Source organism: Chinchilla lanigera, unplaced genomic scaffold, assembly GCF_000276665.1.
Source record: "Chinchilla lanigera isolate Chin_1 unplaced genomic scaffold, ChiLan1.0 scaffold00127, whole genome shotgun sequence".
NCBI classification, from domain to species: domain Eukaryota; kingdom Metazoa; phylum Chordata; class Mammalia; order Rodentia; family Chinchillidae; genus Chinchilla; species Chinchilla lanigera.
This window is the reverse complement of record NW_004955528.1, coordinates 1,639,500-1,657,427: the sequence shown is the minus strand read 5'-3', so window position 1 is coordinate 1,657,427 and position 17,928 is coordinate 1,639,500. Positions and strand designations below refer to the sequence as shown.

The window sequence follows — 17,928 nt, the reverse complement described above, 5'->3', positions numbered from 1 at the left end:
GGCCGCGGCCATGCTCGAGTGCGCCGCCGCGCCGTGCCGCCGCGCCCCCGCCCATTGGCCGCGCCGCGCCCATATGCAAATATGACTCCCTCGTGCCGGCCCATTGGCTGTGGCGCGCCCACATGCAAATATATCGCCCTCGTGCCCGCCCATTGGCTGGCGCGGCGCCGGTGCGGGTGACGTAGCACGGCGCTCCCCTGGGTCCTAGAGACATTTTAGGCGCTACCCTGGGGAGCCGATTGTCCGAGCCAGGCGGTGCCACGGGTTCGAGTCCTTGTTTTGTTGTCTGCGGCCGCGAGGCGCCAGCTCCCTGTTTCCTGGCCTGGCCGCAGCGAACGCGCATTGGAGGCTGCGGACCCGGGGCGTAGGCCATGCGTCGCTTCACTTCCCCATCCAGTCCATACGTCCGTGGGCTGAGCTTCCTCTCTGCCTTCCGCTCGGCGGCGCTTCGGTTTGCATAAGACTGGCTCCAGCGGCGCCCCACCGTGCCACCAGACTTCCCTCCCTGCCTGAAGAAGAGCCCGAGGGTCAGTGGACAAGAGGCTGCTGCCCGCAGGGACGACCGGGCCCCGAATCGCAGGGTCTTGGGTCGTGCACATCGCTCTGCAGATCCTGCACTTCGCGATCAACTTCCGGGGTTACTTACCTTTAAAGGGGGAACCCCAGGGTGTGGTCCGGCTGAAACTGGCTGAGAAGGGGACGCGGGGTGGCCGGGACCCTCAGCGCATGCCCGCACGCAGTCACCCTGAGCTAGGTGCTGGCTGGCGTCCTCACTCAGGCTCCCGGGGTGAGGGGCCAGTGTACTTCCCTCCTGACTCTGGGGCCCTCCTGCCCACCTTCCTCTACCAGCTGTCCATCCCCACCCCTTCCACATTGGCCTCTGGGCCTCTGCCAGGCCCAGGAGGGAGGGCGGGCAGCTTCCGTGTGGCAGTGTAGGGATCGGCCCGAGAGTGTGGTGTGTACCCCCAGGGCGTGCATTTCCAGGATTGGAAGAACTGCACCTTTTGGAATCCAGTGTCAGCCGACTCCGGAGCGCCAGTCTGTGGGCTGGAGACTCAGGTTCCAGTAGCAGACACTGCTGGGGGCGGTGGAGGGACCTGGCGCCAGTGACCCAGCCTTCTTGAGCTGGGTGGCTTGTCTGAAACGGGACAAGTGAGTCCTACTGTGAGTGCAGAGCCGGGAGTGGCACTTGGCCCTCACCCCTTCCTGCTGTCACAGGAGGCCCTGGGGGTTAGGGGACAATAACCGGGATCCCAGAGAGGAGCTGCTGTGGATGGGGTGGGGAGGGGGATGTGAGCACCACGGGAGGGGGTGCCTGTGGCCACACCCACGAAAGATTGCTGGGCAGCAGGGAACAGGTCCCGGGCCACCTCTGGCACTGGGCTGTGCTGGAGGGACACTGAGGTAGGAATGTAGCTTTCTCCCCAGGTCTGTTTGTCCCTTGCTTGCCCCCCTCCCCCAGGGGACAGGTAAGAGACTGCAGGCCCAGACTGGACAGAGATCACAGTGAATGGAGCACACAGCCTGTGTTTTATTTCATTTTGGAAAAATCAAAGCAACCTTTAACAGCTGGGACACACACACATGCACACACCCGACTTTCCTCTTGGGATGGTGCCCTCTGGCTTCTTGAGCCAGCAGGCAGAAAGAGTGGCCCTGGAACCCACTACGCCCAGGCCTCACCCAATATGCCCCGTGTCCTGCCATCCCACCAGCACACGAATTGCAGACTCCTGGTGACCCCGTGGAGTCCTTCAGACTCCTGCTGGTCCCGCAGACCCTCCTGCCTCAGCCTGGCCAGCCCCTGCCCCATTGCGGTCCTCAGTTTCTTTGACGCTTACCCTGGCCTTTTCCTGAATGTGGGGTGCAGGGCTCTGGATGCTGTCAGGGCAGGGCAGGGGGAGTCCTAGTTATTCCCTCTGCCCGGCCTCCCCCAAGTGTGCTGGGCACCCTCCACCTGGCCTCCTTTCACCTGTGGTGCTGGGGGCTGAGCCCTCCACACTGAGCTATGTTCCCAGCCCTTTTTATTTTTTGAGACAGGGTCTTGCTAAACCACTACACCATCCCGTGGGGCCCACAGCTGCTCCGCCTGCACCAGCCCCAGAGCACTGGGATTCCCCATTTTCCTGTCTGTCCACTGTCCCAGAGTCCTGATTTTAGCCAACTTTTTAGAGTACATGTGCGTTCTCCCTACTTGACACACTCCTGTTATATCTTAAAACCCAAGTTTGAATTTCTGATGCCATCTTCCTCATCCTCCCTGGGGAAGTCCCCTCCTCCTCCTCATCCCCTCCTGTTATACGCTGACCCTTCTCCTGTCTGCTCACAAGCCCTGGTGCCCAGCTGAGGTCTCAGTGCCCATCTCTGCCCTGGAAGGGGCAGCTTTCAGACTTCACCCGGGGGAGTCACCCATAGGCCCCGCTTCAAGCACCTGCACATCCTGGCTCATTGGGTCCCGTGGGGCCCGGGCCTCTGACCCGTAGGCTTCTCTGGCAGAGTGCAGAGTCCTGAGATGTGTCCTCAGGCAGCAGGGCACCCCTGAGTATTATTGGCGGGACCCCAGGTGAGCTGCCTTGGGGCTGCCCGGCTGGCTGGCACGGCCAGGGCTCAGGAGCTTGTGGGTGAGAAGGACGATCTTCCAGGCAGGTGCACGTGCTGTTGTGTCCCCCAGGGCCTTGCCACTGGCTCCCCTTCACACTCTGCAAACCCAGAAGCCCTGGGTTTCTGTCCTCCAGTCCCGAGGCAACTGAGATCCTTCTGTCACTCGCTGGGGTGGTAGAGGTGGCTTGGCACTGTCAGGGGCACGTATCACCTTCCTCTGTGTTTATTCTCCAAGCTCTCTCAGGTTTGGGAGGACACCTTGCTTGGCAGGGCACCTGGCATCCCCACCTCCCGCCACCAGCACTGCAAGGTGCTTGTTTGCCTGGGCTCCACAAGGGGGCGCCGGAGACTGCTGCCACCAGCTGTCAGCCCTGCCTAGCTTTAGGTCTGAGATGGTGCATTTCGTCCAGGAGGGCACCGCTGGAGAAGAGCAGCAGGGTGCGCTGGCCTGGGGCCCGAGCACTCCCTGCCTCCTACCCCGCATGTGCCTCCAGGAAGCAGGTGCTGTTCTGAGTGGGGGGCAGGGCTGGCAGGGCTTTTCTGAGATGGTGGAGCTTCCAGGACCCCTCTGGACGTGGGCCAGGACCCAGGGCCACCTGCTGTGGTGTGGCGTCTGCTGGTGGATGGAGAGCCACTGGCCTGGTTAGGTCTCCTCAGGGCCGCTGTGGCCAGGCGAGGGGCTGCAGTCCTTGGCACTCCTTGGGCTGCCGGGGCCCTCAGCGGCTTTACTTCTCCCCCGGCATGGCTTCTTGGAGGCTGTGGGAAGTGAACAGAAGTCAGGCCGAGGTGTGGCAGTGGCCCTCCTCCCTCAAGGTGACACTGGCTCTTGCTGAGGGCCTTGAGGGCAGCTTGTGGAGACCAGGGCGAGGCTGGCCGACATCCCCGTTCCTAAGGGCAAGGATGCAGGAGCAGAAGGGGGGCCCACGGGAGGGTGAACCACAAGAATTTGATAGAGGGGTAGCTCCTGTCCCCAGATGTGTGGCCCTGAAGGCAGGGTCTGACCCCTGGGCCTGGTCACTGGCTCGTGGAGGGCTTGGAACAAGTCTGGTGACCAGGAGCTGGGTGGCCCCCTGTAGATGGCTCCCACCCGGGACGCTTTTGCGTGCTCGCTGCAGGAAATACTTGGAAACAAGAAAGGTGTGCTGGTCTTCTCCACGCGAGCAAACACAGGCCGCAGTAGCCTGCTGGCAACAATGGCGCATTGTGGTGGCCACAGCCCAGCCTGCTGAGCCACAGGCCCTGCTGGGCAAACACCAGGGCCACATGATTATGAGCTTAGGTGTTCAAAGGCTCAGCCATTGTGCTCAGAGCAGGAAGTGGAAGGTTGTCCTGATATCCGGTACTGGGGCTGTGAGGCTCCTGCCTGCCTTATCAGGAGGAGCTGAATCCAAAGGCACCACCTTGGGCAAACAAGTGAGCAGCCCGCAGTCCCCAGTGGAGAAAAACACCTCAGGCCCAACAGACATCTCTGTTGCTAGTCCAGCCTGAAGGCGGACACGAGGGTCTGGGGGGTGCCTGCCTGGGATGGGGAGGAAGCTGCTCGTGGACTAGGACACCCCTCATTTCTTGATGATGGGACCACTGGCCTCTGCCCTCTGCTTGGGACCTTCTGCCCTTATCTCATTGAAATCTCAGAGCCCTAGTGTTAGTCCTCTCAGAGAAGTGAGGAAGCTGAGGCTCAGGATACGTGGTCACGTGGTCAGGAGTCACAGAACCGATCCTGGGTCCCTGCTCTTGGGAGCTGGTGCTGGAGTGCAGGGCTTGTTTCAGCGTCCACTGGCCAGGGGTGCCCCCTCCCCCTGCCCTTGCGGAGGTACCTTTGCTTGTGGGGTCCAAGGCCTGCCTTCTCTTCTGCTGTAGACCCTGCTGGGGCTCCCAGGGGCAGAAGCACCTGTGTTCCTCCCCTGGTGCGCTCAGCTTGGCCCCCGTCTCAAAGCTCAGGCTCACCTGGGCAGAAAGGGGTGCAGTCAGGCCAAGGAGCAGCGCTGCTGGCCTGCAGAGCCCCTCCCTGGCATGCCGCGGTGCACCCACCTCGCTGTCGGAGGTGTCAGACTCGTCCAGTTCCTCTGACTCTGACCTCTGCACTCCAGCCTGGCTGGGCTCTGAAAGACGTGGTGGAAGGGTCAGCTAGGTTGATAGCCCTGGAGCCACCCGAGCCTTTCTAATTAGGAGAGAGAAAGTCCTGCAGAGCTGGGTGGCTTGCCCAGGGTGTCCGCTGGGGTCTGAACCCAGGCTGGGTCTTCACCGCCCCTGAGCTTAGGTGTTTGGGTCCCTGCCAGCTCTGGGGCTGATGCCCCTCCCCTGACCAAGCCTGGTGGGAAGGTCTGCCTGGCCCTTAGCGCTTTTCTGTCGCGGGTGGCAGGAACCGCATCCTGGACCCAGGGCCACCAGGGCTGAGTGCTGCCCTTCTTCCCCATGGCAGCACCACGTCCGGCTGGACGCTGCTGACCCTGCGCTCACTGTACCTGGGGGCGTGGCAGTCTGGGGGCTCTGTGGGGACGGCGCTGGCCTTGACCTCTCTCTGGTGTCCGCGGCAGTGAGCAGGCTGAGGTGGGTCCTTGGGAGAGGCTGGGAGGGCTCCTGGGGGAGGCAAGCGAGTGGCCGGAGTGCTCAGCCCTGGATGCAGCCCGCAGGGCCACACCTTCCCTTCCTAGTGTGAATGAGGCCAGTGTTCCCTGGAACTGACTTTGGGGTGGAGGAGGGGCCGGCCCAAGGTGGGGGTTGCTGGACCGCGGCGGGGGCAGGGAGGGTCAGGACTGGCTGAGCCTGTGGTCAGCGCCGAGCTCTTACCGCGGGTGTGGGAGGCCCCTCCGGCTCCAGCTCTGTGGCTCCCTGGGTGCCGTTGCTGAGTGTCTGGGGGCTGCGAGGCAGGGGTCGGGGCAGAGTCAGGGCCTCAGGCCTGCGAGGGTGCGCAAGGTTGGGGCTGAGTGGCCTGGACTGGCTGGCAGACTCGTGGGCGCCCTTGCTCCGGCCTGGGCCCGAGAGATCCAGGGGCTTGTCTGAGGCGTAGTCCTGAGTGGCCACGGCCTCCTTCCTCAGGGAGCTGCCTGTGGGCCATGGGTTCTGCCCACCAGGCAGGCCTGCTGTGGTCAGGGCTGCCCCAGGCACCTCGTGCTCCAGGCTGTCGGAGTCCGAGCCGACTGGTGGGGAGGGCGGTGTCCCCCTTCGTGGGGGCAGGCCCCTCAGGGTGTCACCGCCTGCCCGAACCCGTGCACACAGCTGCTGCTGTGCCAGGAGCAGGTGTAGTGCCCCCTCTAGCCGTGGGTCCTGCGTGCCCACCAGCGTGCCGGGCAGGCCCAGCAGGCCTGCGGGCTCATCCCAGGCCTCCCCTGCCTTCAGCACCCAGGGCTGGGGGCTGGGAGGGGCTGAGGCAGGGGCCGGGAGGCTGCTGTGCAGGCTGCGGAGGTGCAGGGAGAGGTGTCGGTTCAGGAGACAGAAGCGGTCAGCCTGAAGGGGGCGCTTCAAAGACTCGTAGGCTGGGACTGAGGACCCGGAAGCCCGCAGGAGGCTGTGGGGAGGAGAAACTCAATGAAGAAGCCTCAAAAAAGGGGAGGCAATAAGGCCCCCATTTCACAGGTGAGGAAACTGAGGCCCAGAGAGGTGAGGGAGGACCCCAAGGTCACCCGAGGTCAGCAGGGGAGAGGATAGGCTCCTACTGGGGCCACAGTGGGTGGAGGGAGGTGGGCTTGGCCATGGGGGTGTGGGGCTGGACACCGACTCCACTTCTCCCCAGCAGGATAGTGGGCGCATAGGGCCATCCCCCCGGGGGCCACCTGCCGGCCCTCTGTAACCCCATTGCCCTCAGGCAGTGAGGCGAGGCTTGGCGTGGCCTTCTGGGTGCCCTCTCCAGGCCTGAGCCCCACACCCCACACACCTCTGAGCCTGGCCACGCCCCAGTGTCCCTGCAGGGACTCTGGCGGGCAGGATGCCCAGCAGAGCCAAGCCAGAGGAAAGAGTGTGTGGAGGCATAGGAAGGGGCCTCCTGGGCTGCCGGGCTACGGCCACAGGGTGGGACTAGAGGGCTCACCTGTCCAGAGGGAGGGTGTGCTCGTAGCCTGGACTGGATGGGCTGCTGCGGCTGGGCGGCGGAGATGTCCCGTCGGTGGGGCTGTGGTCTGTCAGGCAGGCCCGAGACCCAGGCCGCACTACTGCCACTGTGGCATGCAGCTGGTTGGAGATGCGCTGGGGGCTCTGTGCAAGGTGGACAGATCAGGGTGGCCTGGACCGCCGCCGCCTTGCCCTCGTCCACTGTCTGAGCTTGGGCAGCCCGACCCACGCCTCCCGTGTCAGTGTCAGAGGAAGGCCTCACCATGCCTGCGGCCCGCAACTCTGGCAGGTTGCCCCCTGGGGAGATTTTGGTCGCTGGAGACGTCCTGCAGCCCGCCGATTTCTCTGTGGGAGGAGAGGCCGTGGCAGGGAGCTTGGGAGGCCCTCGGGAGGGCCGCCTCGGCCCTGGCCTGTGCTTGCCCTGCACACCTTCTCCTGCAGGACCTGTGCCTGCCAGGTCTTCCTCAGCCTCTTCGTGGCCTGCTTGTGGCTTCTCGGTGCTGGCCTTCCGGCTGCCGGCGGGGGAAAGCAGCAGAGGCGAGGGAGAGTCCAAGGCAGCCTCCCTGGCTAGAGGTGGGGGCCGGTCCCTGGAGGCAAAGCAAGGCGGCTGAGGGACGGGGCCTCAGGTGGCCAGGAAGGCGCAGCCCTCGCACGCCGCCCGAGCTTCCACAGCAGTGCCCCCGGATGCGTGTGGGGTCTGCTGGGGGTGGGGGGCGAGTCGGGTGCCCACTCACTCCAGGCTGCGTAGGTGCTTCACTTCCTCCTTCAACATCTTGTTCTCCTCCTTTAGCCTGGTTATCTCGTTGGCTGTAAAAGGGAGTCCTGAGCAAAGCAGCCAGGGCGGGGCGGGCCGGGGCAGAGCGGGGCGCTCACAGTCCAGGACCCCCGTCTCACTGCTCCCCCTCTCCCCATCCTCGGCTGAAGGCCTGGTACACAGCAGATGCCCGTGCGTGCTTGCTGCAGGAGCCGATGGTCGGATGTTGTCGAGCAGAGGGGCTGGAGGCTTGGGGGAGGCCCCCTCGGCCTGTCCTAGGGTCCCAGTGAGAACCCCTCCTCGTCATGGAGGGCGGAGGGCAGAGCCCCCACAGGGCAGGGCTGCACTTCCTTTCCAGGTGACCAGCGGAGAGACCAGAGCCAGCAGGGCTGCGTGCTGTTCATCTGAGAGCTGGGGTGTGGAGCACCCACAGTGCAGGCCTGGGGGGCCCTCTCTGCCTCCCTCCCCCATGACAGCAAGGGATGTGGGGGACACGGGCTGCAAGAGGGCGCTTACTGAGGACACAGATGCGCTGCAGGCTCTGCAGGTGGACGCTCTCGAACTCCAGCTGCCTCTTCCTGGCCACCTCCTGAGTGACCATGCAGCGGTCACACAGGCCGGCCCGCAGTCTGTGGGAGGGAAGGGAGACGCCCCGCTGAGGGGAGGCGGCAGCCCTCGCTGCCTGCTGCCGGATGCTAAACTGTGTTTCTTGGGCCCCCAGACCCGTCCCCATCCTGTGGGCTCAGTGTCCCCCGGGTTCTGCTGAGCTGGGAAGGAAGCTCAGAAGGCCCTGAAGGCCTTGAGAAGTCCTTCGGTGGAGAGGCCTGCCCGGTGCGTCACACCGGCTGTCCCCGAGTGCCGTGCTGGGCCACTCACCTGTTCTCCAGCACTCGCAGGTTTTCCTTCAGCCCTTTCTGCTGCTCCCTCAGCTGGTGGTTCTTGGCGAAGAGCTCCTCCACCCGCTGGGCATCCCTGCGGAGAGACAGCTGAGGTGGGGCCACCACCTAGGCCTAGAGCCTCCTGACCTCGGACAGGGACTTCTGTCCTATGCTCCGTAGCCTTCGCTATTGCAGGTGGGCTGCAGCTGGGGCAGAGGTGAGCTTGGCTGTCCTGCCAGCTGGCAGGCAGGCAGTTGGGCAGCAAAGAAGGCTCTGTCGAGGCCTCAAGGTGGATGCAGGGGCTGGCCCCGCCCTCTGGAGGCCAGTGCACCTGGGGTCCAGTCCTCCACCACCTGCGTGCTGTGTGACCTTGGCCAAGGGGCTCACCCCACCCCCACACTGAGTCTCAGTCTCCCTTCTGCATCTGGACAGTGATAGCACTGCACCCTGGGGCGAGGGGGGAGGTCTGAGCTCCTGGCCCCCGGGAGCAGCGGGCTGCTGTCTGCCCTTCTGGTCCCGCCAGGCTGACTCACCGGCACCGCTCCGAGTTCAGTTCCAGGAGCTTGTTCTGCAGGCCTGGGGGGTGGGGAGGGGCAGGTCAGGCCTAGCTCTGCTGTATCCCCAGGTAGCGACCCCCCAGCAAGGTTTGGGTGGACCCGAGAGGTGGGATCTCCTGTCACTGGTTATGTGTGGGGTCCTTTCGGGGCCTCCTGACCCCCTGGCCACCCCTCCGCTGGGCTTTGTGTCTGCCTACTGGGATATGCCCCCCCACCCCCCGCTGAGAGTGGCCTCACGGGAGCCAAGAGGGGCTGTGTTTTGGGAGGTGCTGGTGTGAACTTAGAGACCTTGTGGGGAAGACCTTATAAGATTCCCTCCTGGGGACTGAGCCAAGAGCGTTTGCACCAAGGTACAGCCCCAGCCCTGACCCCCCATTTTAAAATTTGAGACAGGGTCTTGCTGAGTTCCCCAGGCTGGGCTCAAATTTGCAGTCTTCCTGCCTCAGCCTCCCAGGGTGCTGGGATTACAGGCATGTGCCATCATGCCTGGATCATTATATCTGTGTCATCCACTGTGGACTGGGGGTCTTGCCCAAGCCTCTGTGCCTCTGGGATGCTCCAGAAATAACCAGCCCCTTTGGGTGCTGTCTGGGAGGCCTTGGGCGGGGCTGGCACTGGGAGGGGTAGGGAGGAGGTGAATCCCTGACTGGTGGGGAACTAGGCCGGAGTGCAAGGCCTGGGGCATGTCCTGGAGGGACTGGGAGTTTCAGCTCTGCCTCCTGGAATGCTCTGGCCAGGGACACAGGGACGGCAGGAAGCATGCACTCTGCCCTTTGAAGTGGACACCTCGCTTCTGGGAGGAGCTGTGGCCCAGCTCTGGATGACGGGCCACAGAGCCGAGCTTCTCAAGGGTCTTGGCCGGAACTGGTGTTTTTGTTTGTTTTTATTTTGACAGAGGGTTTCGCTATGTTGCCCAGGGGGCCTTGAACTGGCAATTTCCTGCCTCAGCCTCCCGAGTAGCTAGGATTACAGGTGTGTGACTTGCACCCAGCCCCACTTGGGTGGACTTCTGGGACAACACAGCATGGATGCAATCGGAGGCTGGGCTTGGGGGTGGCCAAGAGGTGCTGGTGCCCTCAAACATGCCCCCCCCCGGACCATGCTCTGGGGCTGTGGTCTTCACAAACCCCGTGTGAGGGGAGCACTTGAGGCTGGGTCTGGTCCTGGCCCGGGCATCCAGCCACCTAAAGCTCAGGCCCCCTCTAGAAAGATGGGTCCCAAGGTGGTTGAGAGTTGGAGGTGACACATGGGAGCTTCCTGGCCTGCCCTGGGCCACCAAAACCATTCTCCAGCTAAGGGCTCTGGGGACCCCTCTGTGCCCAGCTGCTCACCCAGGACCTCCTTCTCATGGACCTCCTTAAGCTTGTTCAGTGACTCTATGAAGTTCTCCATGGCATCTAGCGCCTGGCCTCTCTGCCGAGGTCTGGGGATGGCTGTGTTTCTACCGCCCGCCTGGCTCCAGCCTGCAGGGAAGAGGGGAGAGGAGTTGGCATAGGAAGGACCTATGGGCATCAGAGTCCAGCCACCGCTGTTGGGCCGAGCCCTTATGTCTGCCTCAAGGCAGAATGCATATAGTGCGGGGCTCACCCTAGGGAGGTGGGCCAGAGATTCCGGACCCCAAGACAGGTGCAGAGGAGTGCGGGTGTGCCGCTGAAGCCACCCTGGGGAGGGACAGCAGAGAGCAAGGGGCATTTGACGACCAGCCCTTCTGAGCCGCCTTGTCCTCCTGAAGATGTCTAGCCCACCAGCGCCAGCACTGTCCCGATATAAGTGCTTCCTGGAGTAGAGTAGATGACACCTGCCCGGCTGGGGAGCTGGGAGTCAGATCTCCTGGAGCACGATCAGCTACTGTGCGAGCCCAGCCACTGTGGGCCCTCTCCCTCCTCCCCCTCTCAGTGCCCCTTGTACACACACACACAAGACAGCATGGGCACACGCAGGCCACACCCGCACACACAGACGCCCACAGACACATACTACACGCGTGGACAGGCACAGATAGCTGAGCACACGCAGATGCAGACAGGCGTGTGGGACCACGTGTGGTCCTGGGGTCTCAGCTCACCCATCCTTCAATGCCCCATGTCCCTGGGTGGCTTCTTCTCCGCGTGGCCGTCACTGCCCAGCAGGACATGCGCTGTCTTGACCACACGTCTATAGTGCAGCGATGCCCCCAACTTCCGCCCTCTCCTGACACCTGCAGGGAGCCTGTGCATAAGCTGTGCCAAGGCCTCACCGCAGGCCACAGAGGAGAGGACATAGTTTCATGTGCATTTTCCAGAACTGCCCCGCAGAGACCCACAGTGTTCAGAGCAGAGCTTTGCTCCAGGAGCCTGTGTCCCGCTGCACATGGCCCCGGCACCTGGGGTCCAGAGCCCCTTGAGCACAGAGAGATACGATCACTCCAGGCTCTTACGGGTCAGGGTAGTGGGTGCCCTTGACTAGGGGAAGCAGGGCCTGGGACTCCAAGAGGTGAAGATGGGTTGGGAGCTGCCTGGAAGGAGAATCTTTGGGGTCCTGGCCCAAGCCTGGCTCTCAGCTGGGTCTTCACATCTATGGCCAAGTGTCGGAGCACCATACAGAGCCATGAGGCCCAGGCACAAGGCTGGGCTCAGTGGCTGAGGTGCCTGGGGGGGCCTGGCGGGCAGAGCATGGTGACCTGTGGGTGAGGGCTCTGGGAATGGAGAGTGGAGGTGGGGCGCGGGGCTCACCCTGCTGAGGGTGAGAAGCTGAATTCCAGAGGCTCAGGGGAGACAAGGGCTCAGGCCAGGGTCCAGCCATGTGGCCACTGTGAATGGTCCTTCTGGCCCCATTCCCTGAGCTGCAGGCTGCCCCATGCTGGGGATCCATCACTTTGACCAGAGCCATCTAACCCTGATGACACCACAGGAGTCTCTCTCCAGGTGGGGAAACTGAGTCTCAGAGCGGTCACGTTCCCACCTCTCTGGCACAGGGGGAGAGGAAGCTGGACTTGAACTTGGCTTATGGAGCCACATGTCATGTGCACTCGCCCTGTGTGGGCCTGGACGTTTCCGCAGCGGCTCCGTGGCCTGACTATGCTGGCTGTAGCCTGCGAAGGGCCCTGGAAGGTGGGATGCTGGCCAGGCCTCCGTGCTCAGGCTGGGTTGTGCAGGGGCTGAGCTGCTGCACCTGAAATTCCACCTCGACTGGCCCAGCGGGCTGCTCTTCCCTGGCCCCTGGTACCTGCCATGTGGGCTGGGCTGACGCCCGTAAAAGAACCACCCAAAGGAACCTGAGGTGCCCGTGGGTGCGGGAGAGGCCTGTGTGGGCTCCAGTCCAGGTGAGGTGGGCGGTGTTCCCAGTGACATTACTGCGGTTCTGAGGCTCGCCGGCAGGGCCTGAGTTCTGTCTCCTGAGCCCCATCCCCTTCCAATCAAGTGTCCCTCGCTGTGCCCCAGAGCAGCTGCAGGCCCTGCCTGGCTGCTCCTCTCCCGGTCTCCGAGGATGGCAGGAAATACTCTCCCGCACGCTGAGTGGGGACAGTGTGCCAATCTGCTGCAGAGTCGTGTGGTAGCTGAACTCAGAGATGGATGGTGGTGTGGAGGTGGGCGTGGGCCCTGGCAGAACAAGGTCTGCAAGCCTTGGTGCTTGGGGGCACAGGCGGAGGCTCGAGTGGGATGAAACCCTGTCCTAAAAACATGCCCAACTGCCTCGTGCCAGGGGTCAGGAGGGCCTGCAAGCCTGGCCTGGGGCTTGGGCTTACAGGATGCTAGTCTCCTGGGGGTACTTGGGGTGCAGGGAACTCTGAAGCTGGCAGTGAGAGCTAAGGGGGGCGCTGTGATGGGTAGATGTGGAGGGGGTGAGGGGGACTGCTCAGGGTGGGATGGATGGGTGGGCAGAGGCTTGAGCTCTCTGGCCTAGGGTCCATGGGCTGGCCAGGGGTGCACCGCCCACCCGGATGCCCAGGCTGACGCCGAGCCCGAGGGAGGAGCAGGGGCAAGGACAGAGCAGGCTGCTTGCCTGTGCCCACCTGCCATTTGGGACTGGGCCTGGGGGTAGCACAAAGGGAGTCACAGCTGCCACCTTGTCAGTCGCTACCGACCCGCCAGGCCCTGCTCTGTGCCTTCATGGATGAGGACAGAGGGGCCCTGAGGTGGGGTTTGGACCACAGACCAAGCTGGGGGTGGGGCTGGGACTTGGCTGGCTCAGGCTGCTGTGTGGGATCCTCATACCAGCTCCTGGGCCTGCCGGTTCTGCTCCTTCCAGCCAATGGCAGTGTGCTCGTTTGACCAGATCTGAGCCGGGCACATCTCACCAACTGGAACCTGCTCCAAGGGAGCCCTCCACCGAGCCTGAGGGCTGGCCAGGCCACCTTCCTCCTCGTGTCCCCACCAGGAGGGCACTTGCTGCAGGCCTGCCTGTTCCTAGGGCCCATCTACCCCCCAGACCCCCTGCCTGGTCCTCAGACCCCCACCTGCCTCCCAGGGCCCCCACCTGTCCCTCAGGGCCCTGTAGCGTGCCCCAAGAGGAGACAGGGGTTTCCCACAGCTGAGTTAATCTTAGCAGGCTGGGTCTCAGTGCCTCAGAGGAGAGGGCACCCCACCCCTACTAGGGCTGCTGGGGCCTCAGCCTGGGCAGTGGGCTAAGGCAGGGCTCTGGCGTGGCTCCTGTCCTGTCTTTGGCCTCTGGGGAGCTTGGGCAAGTTGCTTTACCTCTCTGAGCCTCTGTTTCACGTGCAGCTTTGCCCCATATCAGGTTGCTGCAGGGATCCCACCAGCTATTATGTGCTTCAGGTGAAGTAGGGTCAGGGCGGAGGGGACCCTGTGGCTCTCTGCTGCCCCTCCTTGATGGCCCAGGGGCCTAGCAGTGCCACCAGCAGGAGCCCCTCGTCTAGTGACAAGTTCAAGTCCAAGGACTAAAAAGGCTTTTGCAGGACAAACCCTTGCCCAGTCCAGGGCAGACCTGGGGTTCCTATGGCAAAGGCAGGCGGTCAGCCACCGTGCATTTCCTTCAGGCCCACAGGTCTTGGTGGCTGTCCCCGCGGAGGTGCCATCTGCTCCCCCACGCAGATGAGGGTGTCACCACCCAGCTGCAACCACAGCAGGTGGGTATCACCTGGCCTAGTGGGAAGCCCACATGGGTGTCGCCAGCACCCTGTCTCCCAGTACTGTCCCTCAGGGACAGTTGGGGCCCTGGGATCCTTAGGCCGACTGAGCCTGTGTCACTGGGGGCTTTGACTGGTCCCCTGCCCCTTTCCGCCCCCTGCCTGCTGCTGATCCAAGGCGTCGTCTGGCTCCACAGCTCCAAGGATGTCTGCCCAGCAACTGCCCTCTCTCTGTGCTCGTCTTCCACTAGGCTCCTGGGAGAGGGTGCCCGGGAGTGGACTCTGCTCCTGCTTAGGGTCGGGGCTGTTCTGTCCATCTGACTGTCCACTGCATTCACGAACAACTGTGCTGATGGCAGCGGTGGCAGCAGCAGGTGCCACTGCCCATGTGTCCGCCCCTCACCTCAGGTCATGCTACGGTGTTTTCTGGCTTGCAGGGGTGCTAAACCCTCCAAAGCTTCACGAAAGAGGCTGAGCTCAGAGCCGGTGCCTGGCCTGCTGTCTGCACCCTGATGGGCCCATCTCTGAGTGATTCCTCATTCCCCTTCTGCCTCCTGCCAGGGCCTCCTGGGGCCAGGCATGCCGACAGAATCCCTGTGGTTTGTGGCGTGAGTGTGCTCACATGTGTGTGGTCAAAGCCCGCTTGGCCTCGGAGGCAGTTCTGGCTGTCGTCCCATTCTGTAGGTGCAGACACTGAGGCTGGAGGCAGAGGAAGTGAACTGGTGGAGGCAGGAGTTGAACCGGCGTCCAGATGGCTCCAGCATCTCTGCCCATTCTGTGCAGGGCCTTCTTCAGTGATGGGCTAAGCCTGTCCTATGGTGACTTCTATCAGCTTGCTTGCCTGGCTATGCCTCACTTTCCCCATTTATAAGACAGGTGCTGACGGCCGGGGAGACAGCGCAGTGGCAGAACGCTTGCCTTGCAAGTGTGAGGCCCTGAGTTCCATTCCCGGTACAAAAACCAAAACCAAAACCAGAAAACAGGTGGTGAGTCCTGATGCAGGATGCTGCTACTAGAAGGATCCTGTTAAGGTTCCCGGATGTGGTAGGGACTCCGGTGCCAAGCTAGTGACAAGCCTGGGCCAGCCGGGAATGGGGTGGTCCAACCTCCATGTGTCAGGACCCCCCGGGGTGTCATAGCCACCCAGGAAAGTCCACGGCAGCCTCTGTTTAAAGGTCACCTGTCTACAGTCACCAGCTTACGAGGGACCTGGCCAGGGCACAAAGAGGAGCTTCCAGTAACCTGGACCTGTTCAGGGTAGCGGGCCACATCCAGAGGGGTCCTGCCGAGCGCCACTGACATCCCGCGGACACTGAGGCCCACGACGGACTGGGGCACGCATGTGAGCTGCTCTCACTGTACCTATGGGCAGCAGCAGCAGCAGCCTCATGTGGAGAAACCCTTGTGTGTACATGTCACGGGACACCCATGTGCAACCTCAGCTACCCTCTCCTCCATGCACACGGCTACGGCACGAGCACAGGCACGAGTGTGTATGCATGGCACTTGGGCACACGTGTGTTTCCCGTGTGTGTGCACCCATGTGCGTGTGCACACCTGAGCGGAGGAACAGGCTGCTCTGCAGCTCAGGTAACCCAGGGCCCTGCAACCCGACTCCGCGGGGATGGGCCGGCCCTCGATGCCTCCAGGCCTGGGGGCAGGGGCCGAGTGCTGGCGACACTGAGTTGGGCTGCCCAGCGGGGGAGCTGGGGGTGGCTGCACCATGCACACCGCTCACCCCTACAGCTGCCCTGATCCTGCCCAATGGGGGGCTCTGGGCAGCAGGGAGGTCAGAGACGGAGGTGCCCTGGAGCCCCTCACAGACCTCAGAACTCCTTGGGGCCCCGGTGTCACACTAGGCCCTGCCCCTCCGCACCCAGCCTCCTGTCCAGGAAACCCAGTGAGCGGACCTCCTCGCTTAGCCCCCAGACCAGGCGGTTGTGAGTCGCGCGTGCTACCCAGCGGGCCACCCGCCTCTCTTCCCGCCTCCCGAAGGCACCTGAGTGGGGCCTCCAGCCCCCACGGTCTGTCCCCGCCCCGCGACCCCAGCCCCCTGGCTTCCCCCGCTGCCCTGCCTGGTGCACTGGGTACTCACATGGCCTCTCGCCCTGCCTCGACCTCCGGGGCTGTGTGCCGAGCCGCGCGCTCCCCACCCTGGAGATAGGAGTGAGCAGTGTGTGGACTTGCAAAGGCAACAAGACCGAATTTTGGCCAAACCTGCAGGACAGGTTTCCCCTTCTCCCAGCCGGGAGCAGAAAGGAGGCAGGGACTGTCCAAAGCCGCTAGACGGGTTCTGCCATCTCCCAGAAAGTGGCAGAACAGGCTGGGGCTGGGGAGCATAGAGACGGAATTGTTTCCCCGTAATTTCCCTGTGGCTGGTGCTGCTGCCCTGGTGGCCAAGCCAGCGACAAGGGGCATCCAGTGGGGCCCAGGAGGACAATGGGGGCGCATGGGGGCGCGCGGGAGCAGGAGGAGCGACCTTCACGGATGCAGGGGACAGAAGTGGGCACAGCTCCCTGGCCCAGAGGGGCCTTCCTGTCACCCGCGGCCCAGCTCACCTCCAGCCGACCTTGGGCTGGGAAAGATTCCCTGTGGAGCTCGGTTTCCTTGTCTGTGACTGGAGAGAAAGCCCAGGGTCTGTCCCTGCAGAGCACAGCGACTGGACCTCCAGAGGCCGCAGCTGGAGGTGGCCCCGCGGGGCTCCGCCCTCCCGGACAGGGCTCCTGCTGCGGCAGGGCAGGGGGCTGGGCTGAGGGTCAGCCTGTGGAGCCCTGCGGGACTCCCTGCAGGACAAGCGCGGCTGGCCTGGCCCACGCGCCGGAGGAGCCGGTGCTGGGCTGTTGTGTGTCTGTTCCCTGGGCGGCAGCTTGGTGGCCGCTCTCTGCGGAGAAGGGTGGCTTCCCTCCCAGCCCCCTCCCCGCCGCACCCTCAGTTTTCCCAGCTCTGCTCAGAAGCAGGGGACCCTGCGTCTAGGGAGCTGCAGGAAGGAGGTGGTGAGGCTCCCCAGGGCCCCCAAGTGGATGCAGGGAGGGGAACGTCCCCAGGCCAGAGGACGGACCACATGGACTTCCTCCTCCTGCTGGCCGCACAGCTGGGCCCGAGCTTGGTAGGGGCTGGGCCCTCCCCAGTCCCGCAGTGGCCCCCTCAGCTGGCTTGGGAAGGAGCTGTGCTTGGCAGGGCCACCTCGGGCGCTGGCCAGGCCGTCGCCCCTGTGGATGGCCTCTTGCTCCCTTCCGCCCGGGTATTACGGTGTGTGTTCGCATGTGGACTGTGGGGCGACAGGGCGTGGGGACTGCGGAGTGGAGTGTGTGCCCATGTGCACCTGTATAGGTGTGCGTGTGTGCGCACGTCTGTTTGCTATGGTCTGAATATTTGTGTCCCCCCCAATTCACATGTTGAAATCCTAACCCCATGGTTGTGGGACTAGGGGGCTTGCGAGTCGGCTGGGCCGTAACACCGGGAAGTACAGCCTTCCTGGAGGGGACCAGGGCCCGGGAGCCCCTGACTTCCTCCCTCAGGAAGCTCAGCACTCGCAAGGCAGTGGGATTGTGCGGGAATGCGGAAACCTGCGCTCCCAGGCTCCGCGTCTGCCTGTGCCCCCTGAGCCCTTCCAGCCTCCGGGAGGCAGGGCGCAAGATTGCGCTCTTCTTAGTGCCCAGGACGAGCATTGCGCCGTAGCAGCAGGAGCAGACCCAGCCGAGGAGTGGGCATGTGAACGTGGTCAGCTGTGCCCTCAGCGTCTGTGTCCGCCCGTGTGTCTGATGTGTGGCATGTTGGGGCCGATTCTGGTGTGCATGGCTGAGTACACTGTGAGCCTGGTGGAGGAGCATGCAGAGAAGGCAGAGGCCCACGGTGCCCCCAGCAGTGCTGGCTCTCACTCCGGGCTGGTTCAGCCTTCGGTCTGGAGGAGGCTTGAACGCTGGGACTGCACCCTCTGAGAGCTGGGCCATGTTGGGCCAGTTACACAACCTCTCTGAGTCAGGTCCCTCTGCAAGGGGGTTCTCCAGGCGGCCCGGCAGGAGCCCG

General features: G+C 63.6%; 2 protein-coding genes across 4 annotated transcripts in view; both read right to left on the bottom strand.

The window, feature by feature from the left end:
• The window catches only part of Cables2 (Cdk5 and Abl enzyme substrate 2), an 18,158-nt gene extending 17,205 nt beyond the window's left edge, over positions 1-953 (bottom strand). The window contains exon 1 of the mRNA XM_013507498.1: positions 647-953. The gene's annotated coding sequence lies outside the window, so the exon portion shown is untranslated. The remainder of the gene's footprint in view (positions 1-646) is intronic.
• A 554-nt stretch (positions 954-1,507) lies between these two features.
• On the bottom strand, positions 1,508-16,137 carry Rbbp8nl (RBBP8 N-terminal like). Of its 3 annotated transcripts, XM_013507497.1 has the most exons (16): positions 15,998-16,137; positions 10,903-11,034; positions 10,425-10,498; positions 10,169-10,300; positions 8,814-8,856; positions 8,279-8,374; positions 7,919-8,031; positions 7,383-7,455; positions 7,078-7,235; positions 6,911-6,993; positions 6,629-6,792; positions 5,392-6,109; positions 5,067-5,181; positions 4,633-4,703; positions 4,419-4,548; positions 1,508-3,357 (listed from the first exon to the last, which is right to left on the bottom strand). In XM_013507497.1, the coding sequence occupies exons 4-16, from the start codon at positions 10,227-10,229 to the stop codon at positions 3,245-3,247; spliced, it is 1,938 nt and encodes a 645-aa protein (XP_013362951.1). In that variant the 5' UTR covers positions 10,230-10,300; positions 10,425-10,498; positions 10,903-11,034; positions 15,998-16,137; the 3' UTR covers positions 1,508-3,244. The 3 variants fall into 3 exon arrangements, with proteins under 3 accessions (XP_013362951.1, XP_013362950.1, XP_005410077.1); XM_013507496.1 differs by lacking the exon at positions 10,425-10,498; XM_005410020.2 differs by lacking the exons at positions 10,425-10,498; positions 10,903-11,034.
• Positions 16,138-17,928: the final 1,791 nt, after the last annotated feature.

Coding starts and splice junctions, on each gene's coding strand:
- Rbbp8nl (XM_013507496.1), bottom strand. Junction 7,456..7,918: donor GCAGCGCATCTGTGTCCTCA/GTAAGCGCCCTC, acceptor TCCCTTTTACAG/CCAACGAGATAACCAGGCTA. Junction 4,549..4,632: donor CTGACACCTCCGACAGCGAG/GTGGGTGCACCG, acceptor CTTTCTGCCCAG/GTGAGCCTGAGCTTTGAGAC.